The sequence below is a fragment of the Rhinopithecus roxellana genome, chromosome 6 (genome assembly GCF_007565055.1).
Source record: "Rhinopithecus roxellana isolate Shanxi Qingling chromosome 6, ASM756505v1, whole genome shotgun sequence".
Classification (NCBI taxonomy): Eukaryota; Metazoa; Chordata; class Mammalia; order Primates; family Cercopithecidae; genus Rhinopithecus; species Rhinopithecus roxellana.
Genome location: NC_044554.1, coordinates 48,191,526 through 48,199,781, shown reverse-complemented (window position 1 = coordinate 48,199,781; position 8,256 = coordinate 48,191,526). Strand labels below are relative to the sequence as shown.

Sequence of the window (8,256 nt, the reverse complement as noted above, 5' to 3'; positions counted from 1 at the left end):
CTATGGCACTCATATTTCACAAAGAATTCCGTGCCAATCTGAGTGTCTGCCCTGTGCCTTCAAATGCTCCAGAACTGCGGCAGCCAAGTCCATAGGAAACAGGAGCTCCAGGTCCCGCCCCAGGGAGGTTGGAATTCAGCAATATCAAAAGGGAGGTGGTGCCGCAGGAAGGGGTGGAACCAGAAACACCCCTGGTTTCTCACTGTTCTCTATGGATTCCTAGAAGTAGCCCCCCGGTCCTAAGAGGACAACGTGATCACTGTCTTCAGCTCCTTTTAGAGCAGTCCAGGTTCTTCTAGATGATCTGCACAAATGGCTCCTCTCCTCCTTCCTAGTGTCTCCCATTAGCGTTGGAATAGAGTTCTTGCTGAAAATCCTTATCTCCCCGGGCCCGGTGTTCTGGAAGTGAGAGAGGATGTCACACTTCAGGGAGGCAGCTCTCTAGACAGGAGGGTTATTCACATCCCATGTCAAGTCTAACTAGAGTTCAGAGCAATTGGGAAATGCAATTTTATCTCCTGACTTTCATTCTATACCCTGCTTCTGAACCATTGTGTTCAACTGTGATACTTACACTTTGGTGACCCTGACTCCAAAACTCACTCAGTACACCCAAAGTCAGCCCCAGTGATCTTCATAGCAAGGACTTTGGGTGGGTCTGCCCAGGCAGTAGGGCACCCTCAGAGAATGTGTCTTTGGACCTTATCACAGCTGGGACCTTTTGTGTCACTTCAGAGCTAAACTTGTAACCATGCTAGATCTGTTTCTAATGTGACAACATCACGAACCATGAGTCCAGAAGCCTAATCCATAATCCTACCTCCTCATGATGAAGTCTCGTGCTCTGCTGAACGTGGTCAGCTGCACAAGATGTAAACCAAAGCTCCACTGAACCCTCAACCCAGATTGGTAACTCAAGTGCGTCAATCATAGTGAACCTCCCGGAACTCAGTATTTGTGATTATTTTTGAGTCAGGGTCTCACTCTGTTGCCCGGGCTGGAGTGCTGTGGCAGGATCAGGGCTCCCTGCAGCCCTGACCTCCCAGGCTCCAGCGATCCTCCCGCCTCAGCCTCCTGAGTAGTTGGGAGTAGAGATGCCTCCCACATTGCCTAGCTAATTTTTGTATTTTTGTGGAGAGGGTATCTCGCCACGTTGCCCAGGCTTGCAGCTGGATCCAGCAATTGGGTTCCTCAGATTTCCGAAATAGAACCCAATATTCTTCCTTTACCCCGGAGGACGCAGATATACCTTCTCTCAGGCCGATGACCTCAGGCCTCCATGGTCCCTGGAGCTCTAGGAAAGGTGGCGCGATCTCGCGCCCACACCCAGTGCTCTGGGTCATAAGCCTGGATCTGGAAAAACAAACACCCTTTGAGAAGATGGGGAATCGCCAGGATACCCCTCTCTCCCCTCGTCCAGCCTCCAGCCCACCCGATTCCTCCCCATATCCACCTCCCCACGCCCCACCCACCTCCTCCAACTCCTCCAGGGAAACCCAGGCCCTGAAGCCCATGGAACGGAAGAACTGGAACCGAAGCTTATGGAACAAGGCTTTCTGAGCACGTTTCTTCCTGGCCCTCCAGCGAATGGTAGGGAAAAACTGGATCCGACGCCTACGGAACCAGGGTATCTGAGAGCGGTTCTTCCTGTACAGGAAGTAGATGATGTTTTGTTTGGGGGTCTCGCAGTCCTCCTCCATGTCATTGGCCAGGTAGCTGGGGACAGAAATCAGGTTACTGCTTAGGGGCACCACCAGGAGAGACCTCTGGCTGACGTCAGCTTCCCAGAGGAGGGCAGGGGACTGTCCTCAGCTCAGGACTGGCACCCACCCTGCAGAGAGTCACGCCTTCCTCAGAGGGCTCTGCTGGACAGAGACCTGCTGAAGGGCGTCTCCCACTCCTTCAGGATAGAGACAAAAACCCAACTGGTGACTGAGAGTGGTGGCTTATGCATGGAACCCCAGCACATTGGGAGGCTGAAGCAGGAGTATCACTTGAGGCCAGGAGTTTGAGATGGGCCTGGGCAACATTGCAAGACCCTCGTCTCTATTAAAAATATAAAATATACGCGGGACGTGGCGGCTCATGCCTGTAATGCTAGCACTTTGGAAGGCTGAAGCAGGTGGATTGCTTGAGACCAGGAGTTTGAGACCAGCCTGGTCAACATGGAGAAACCCCATCTCTCCTAAAAATGTAAAAATCAGCCTGGTGTGGTGGCACAGGCATTAGTCCTAGCTACTCAAGAGGCTGAAGCATAAGAATTGTGTGAACCCAGGAGGTAGAGGTTGCAGTGAGCTGAGATTGGGCCACTCCATTCCAGCCTGAGGGGCACAGCAACACTCTGTCTCAATAAATAAATAACTGTCCAGGTGTGGTGGCACAGCCCTGTAGTCGGAGTTAATCAAGAGGCTGAGGTGGGAGGATCGCTTGAGTCCAGGATATGGAGGCTGCACTGAACTATGATCTCAACACTGCACTCCAGCTTGGGGGACAGGGCAAGTCTGTCTCAAAAAAATAAAAGAAATTGGATACATTGATATTTTGCCAGGACCCTGCCTTCTACAGGCATCTAGTCTAATGGGACTGGGAGTAATCAGGGCAGATGACCTAATCCCAATGTCACATTATCATAGGATGTAACTGGAGAGCTACGATATGCCGAAGTTGGAAGATGAGGGAAGGCACGACAGAGGCTGTGGGGTCAACTGACTTCAAGGAATGTGTCCTTCCCTTCAGAACGACATGTGTGTGGGACACCCAGACAGAAAACACAAACGCAAAGTCCGTGGAGGGCATTTGGAAGGAGCAGTGAAGCCAAGCCAGGAAACACCAAGATGGCGAGCCAGTGTGGTTGTAGAGATTGTAGAGAGGGTGGAATTGGCACTGTGGACCCTGGCCCCGATTTAGAAAGACATCTGCTAAGGAAGTTGTTCAGGTGGGCTGTGAGGGCGTTGTGCTTTGGAAAGATGCTCAGGCTGCACTAGGAAGCCCCCTGGCTTGGGGAGAGACTCCAGGAGACCCCGTCAGGGAGCATTTGACAGTGGATTCGAGTGACGCAGGGGGGACTTGAACTGTGATCTCCGTCATGGGAACCCGGAGGAGGTCGATGGCATTTGCGGTTGATGTGGGAAGGAGAGAGAGAAGAACCAGAAAGGCTGCTTGCTGGGGGAACTGTCGTGTCCGCTCCTCCGCTCCTTTTCCCTTTTCTTCTCCCCTTAGGAGTGGTTTATGGTTCCTTTTGTTTTTTTCTTTTATTTGTACAGCGGGGTTGGAGTTTTTTTTTTGGCTTTTTTTTTTTTGGGTGGGGGGGAAGTCTTGCTTTGTCACCCAGGCTGTTGTGCAGTAGCTCAACCTTAACTTACTGCAACCTCCACCTCCTGGGTTCAAAGGGTTCTCTTGCCTCAGCCTCCTGAGTAGCTGGGATTACAGGTGCACACCACCATGCCCAGCTAATTTTTCTATTTTTAGTAGAGACGGGGTTTGGCCATGTTGGCCAGGCTGGTCTCAAACTCCTGACCTCAGGTGATCCACCTGCCTCGGCCTCCCAAAATGCTGGTATTACAGGCATGAGCCACTGCACCCAGCCTGAGTTTCTTTTTAGAAACAACAGTCTAAGAACAAGATAGTATAATCCTGTCTTTTTTGTACACAGAGTAAAGAGGACAAATAGGTGAAAGGATATGAAAGGCTGGAATCCCACTTCCCCCGCTGTCGCAGGGCATTGGATATTGACAGATAGGAGGAAGCAAACCACTCACAGAGCCAGGAAGAAATGAATGCGTTGGTATTGCCAGGAGAAGAGGCCGGCCCGGCTAAAATACGCTATGACCATAGCCAGGAGATACTGATGGAGAGAAAGGAACACAAAAAGGGAGAGGTCACATCTTGGAAGAGGAAGATTGTGGAGAGGGGGAATGAGGGTCTGGGGAAGGGCTGCACCTCAGAGAAGGGACCTCAGTGTTGGGGTAGCTGTACTCATTTGGAAATGGCGGGGTGGAGGGATATTCGAAGATCGGATGCAAATCCGAGAAGTCGGAGGAAGGGTTTTTGGTGATGCTCCCAGGATGGTGGGTTCTGATGGAATCTTTGGAGGGGGTGTGTCTAGGTGGGCTGGTGTCAGGAGGGTCTTTTTTGTGCCAGGCAGAGAACTGTCCCAAAGAGCAGAGAGTAGAGGGGCCAGGAGCTTCAGGGCTGCGGCCAGACTGTGGCCCAGGGCTCAGATGCCAGAGGACCCATAGGAGAGGCAGGGACTATTCATTCACTTGGCAAGAGACCAGGAGAGTCCTGAGGGAGATGCTGACATCATAAAAAGACCAAGAATAGCCGGGAGTGGTGGCTCGAGCCTGTGATGCCAGTACTTTGAGAGGTGGAGCCAGGAGGATCATGTGAGCCCAGTGTTTCGAGAACAACCTGGGCAACATAGACCCTGTTTCTACAAAGATTTCAAAAATTAGTTGAGCATGGTAGCATGTGCTAGTCCCAGCTCCTCAGGAGACTGAGGCAAGAGGATTGCTTGAGCCCAGGAATTAGAGGCTTCAGTGAGCTGTGATCATGCCATTGCACTCCATCCTGGGGAGCAGAGCTAGAGTCTATCTCAGAAAAAAAAAAAAAAAAAAAAATGTGTGGGGTGGCCGGGTGCGGTAGGTCAAGCCTATAATCCCAGCACTTTGGGAGGCCGAGACGGGCAGATCACGAGGTCAGGAGATCGAGACCATCCTGGCTAACACGGTGAAACCCCGTCTCTACTAAAAAATACAAAAAACTAGCCAGGCGAGGTGGCGGGCACGGCTGTAGTTCCAGCTACTCGAGAGGCTGAGGAAGGAGAATGGTGTAAACCCGGGAGGCGAAGCTTGCAGTGAGCTGAGATCCGGCCACTGCACTCCAGCCTGGGTGGCAGAGCGAGACTCCATCTTAAAAAAAAAAAAAAATTGTGGGTGCCAAGACTCAAGACTGTGGTAGCTGGTCGGGCACAGTGGCTGACGTCTGTAATCTCAGCACTTTGGGAGGCCAACGCGGGTGGATCACGTGAGGTCAGGCGTTCAGGACCAACCTGGCCAACATGGCACAACCCCGTCTCTACTTAAAAACACAAAACTTAGCCAGGCGTGGTGGTTCACGTCTGTAATCCCAGCTGTTTGGAGGGTGAGGCAGGAGAATCACTTGAACCCGGGAGGCGTCGGCTGCAGTGAGTCAAGATCAAGACACTGCCCTTCAACCTGGGCAAGACTCTGTCTCACACACACACACAAACACACACACACACAAAAGACTGTAGGAGTATCTGGTGGGAGGTGGTGGAGGGAGAACTGTGGGTTTGGAAGCGGTGCCCTCCCCCGGGCCGTGCATTGGAACAGAAGCACAGTTACATGGAGAACAACCTTACCTTGTCCGACACCCTCAGATCTTTGTCCCAGGCCAGGAATCTTTTAATGACAGGATCCTCTGTGATTAGAGAGCAGATGTCAGTGTGAGAAGCAGGACAGGGTTTCCGTGGGAGCAGCAGGGCAGCGAGGAAAAGTGTGCCTCCTGGGGGGAAGTCTCAGGATTGTGGCCACGGGTGAAGTGGATGTGAGAGGGGAGAATGACTTTCACTGGGCAAGGGAGAGAGGCTCCTGCTCTGAGACTCCCCTGGGAAAAGGCTGAAGGAGGCCCTGGGTGTGAGAATCTACAGGAGGTGGGGCTGGGAATGAGCCAGGACGTCCTCCCGGCAGACTCGGAGGGACTGCTGCAGAGTCATAAAGGAATTCCCATCATTTCCTCATGAGACAGTCACATCAGGGTGTGACCATGGCCTTGGTATCCCCACTATGGATGGAGACACTTAGGTTTAGAAAAGTTAGTAACAGACATTAAGTTTCAGAGGGCACTGCTGAAACCACTTTCTTTGTTTATTGATTTTGTTTTTCTTTATTTGATTTTTATTTATTTATTAATTTATTTTGAGACAGAGTCTTGCTCTGTGGGCCAGGCTGGAATGCAGTGGTGCGATATCGGGTCACTGCAACCTCTGTCTCCAAGGTTTAAGTGATTCTCCTGTCTCAGCCTCCCTAGTAGCTGCGATTACAGGCATGAGCTACCATGCCCCGCCTTGGTTTTTCTTTTGAGACAGTGTTTTGCTCTGTCACCCAGGCTGGAGCGCAGTGGTGCAGTCATAGCTCATTACATCCTCAAAGTCCTGAGTTCAAGCAATCCTCTTGCCTCAGCCTCCCAACGTGCTGGGATCTCAAGCATGAGCCACCATGCCTGGCCCGAAACCAAACTTTCTTATCCCAAGCACTGACCTGTATCAAGTCTAGCCTAATCCTCTATCGTCTCCTAAGCGTCCCTCATGAGTGATCACTTCAGAGTCCTCCCACATGGAGAGCTCACCCAGTAGGGGCATATTGTTTCCATTGGAAAAGTGGTTATTGCAAGTTTCCTCTTTTTAGAATGAACAGGATTGGAGGTGCTCTCTGGGGTGTCCTCCTACCAAGCAGCCTGTTGAAGGCCTCGTGTTGTTCGGGGAGCACGGGCGACACTCGCTGTCGCTTCAGCTTCATCTTGAGAGCACACAGCGTCTCCACCACCCAGGTCTTCTCAGGCTCAGGGGCGAGCTCCTTCTCTGGCTCCTCCTGAGAGTGGTCCGACCACTCCCTCTTCCTTTTCCAGCAAAGGGACCTACATCCGGGGCTGGCATCTACCCCAGGGGCTGAGTAAAGAAACCAGACCACCGTGTAATGCTTCTGCAACTGATCACCTTAGACCCCGACCCCAAACCCCAAACCACTCTCCATCCTCCCCTGATCACCTTAGACCCCGACCCCAAACCCCAAAGCACTCTCCATCCTCCCCAGCCTCGTAGACTGCTGACTTCTCCAAGCCATCTTTCTGACTTTCTCCTCTGCTCAACCCCATGTGCCACTCCTTCTCCTCCCCATTCTTCCGTCTCTCTGTCCTCAGAACACGTCCTCATGTTCTTCCCTAGTCCCTGGCTCTCTGAGTCCCTCCTTTTTTTTTTTTTTTGTTTCGAGAGAGAATCTTGCTTTGTCACCCAGGCTGGAGTGTAGTGGTGAAGTCTCAGCTCACTGCAACATCCATCTCCCGGATTCCAGTTATTCTCCTGCCTCAGCCTCTCTGGTAGCTGGGATTACAGGTGCCTGCCATAATGCCTAGCTCAATTTTGTATTTTTAGTAGAGACGGGGTTTCACCATCTTGGCCAGGCTGATCTCAAACTCCTGGCCTCAAGTGATCCTCCTGCCTTGACCTCCCAAAGTGCTGGGATTACAGGTGTTAGCCACTGCACCTGGCCTGAGTTTCTCCATTCTTCCCACACACCCTCCTCAGGTTCTCCTTCCTGACCTCTGACCCTTTTTTTTTTTTTTTTTTTTTTTTTGAGACAGCCTCTCACTCTTTCACACAGACTGGAGTGTAGTAGCACGATGTCGGCTCACTACAATCTCTTCCTCCCAGGCTCAAGCAATTCTCTTGCCTCAACCTTCCAAGTAGCTGGGATTACAGGCACGCACCATTACCGCCTGGCTAATTTTTGTACTTTTAGTAGAAATGGGGTTTCACCATGTTGGCCAGGCTGGTCTTGAACTCCTGACCTCAGGTGATCTGCCCGCCTTGGCCTCCCAAAGTGTTGGGGTTACAGGCGTGAGCCACCGCACCCAGCTCCCTTCCTTCGAGTTAGTCAATCCTATCCCACGTCTTTTTCCTCCAGTCCCCTCACCTGATGGTCCCGACACTTCATCATCCACTACCTCCTGGAGGGGGTACCCTGAGGTGTTCGGTTGGGGGCTCTCCTCCTTATCCTCGGGGAGCAGGGTCGTGATCTTTCCCAAAATCTGTTCCATCCCACGCAACCTAGTCTCTGTTCTGTCCAAGGCCTTCTTCTGGACTCTGCTAGGAGCCAGAAGAGTGTGTTATGAATTCTCGAGGCTGGGAGAAGTCAGGAGTGGCGAACAGCTCTGAGAAGATGCTGTTGTCCACCTCAGCTCCCAGGCGCCGACGGAGTCCGGTCCCTCCAATCAGGAAGGTTGGAATCTCTGATGTCATTGGCCATTCCAACCTGGCAACCAGTTTGAAGAAAAACACATGTAACTGCCAGGCTGATCTCTTGTCCCGGAGATCCTGGGTGAATGGTGTCTCCTGCCACTGTCCCGACCTCAGACCACTGTCCACAAGCATCTTCAGTGTCTCTGTATCCCTCTGTTCCCTGTCCCAGCAGAGGCTGTGTCCTCTCCACTCAAAGCCTGAAGCATGTTGGGGTCTCC

General features: G+C 52.0%; 1 protein-coding gene across 1 annotated transcript; it reads right to left on the bottom strand.

Moving 5' to 3' along the window:
* Positions 1-219: 219 nt before the first annotated feature.
* On the bottom strand, positions 220-8,045 carry LOC115898167 (speedy protein E3-like). Its single transcript, XM_030931983.1, has 7 exons — positions 7,993-8,045; positions 7,713-7,885; positions 6,470-6,688; positions 5,384-5,442; positions 3,759-3,844; positions 1,230-1,716; positions 220-399 (listed from the first exon to the last, which is right to left on the bottom strand). The coding sequence occupies exons 1-7, from the start codon at positions 8,043-8,045 to the stop codon at positions 220-222; spliced, it is 1,257 nt and encodes a 418-aa protein (XP_030787843.1).
* Positions 8,046-8,256: the final 211 nt, after the last annotated feature.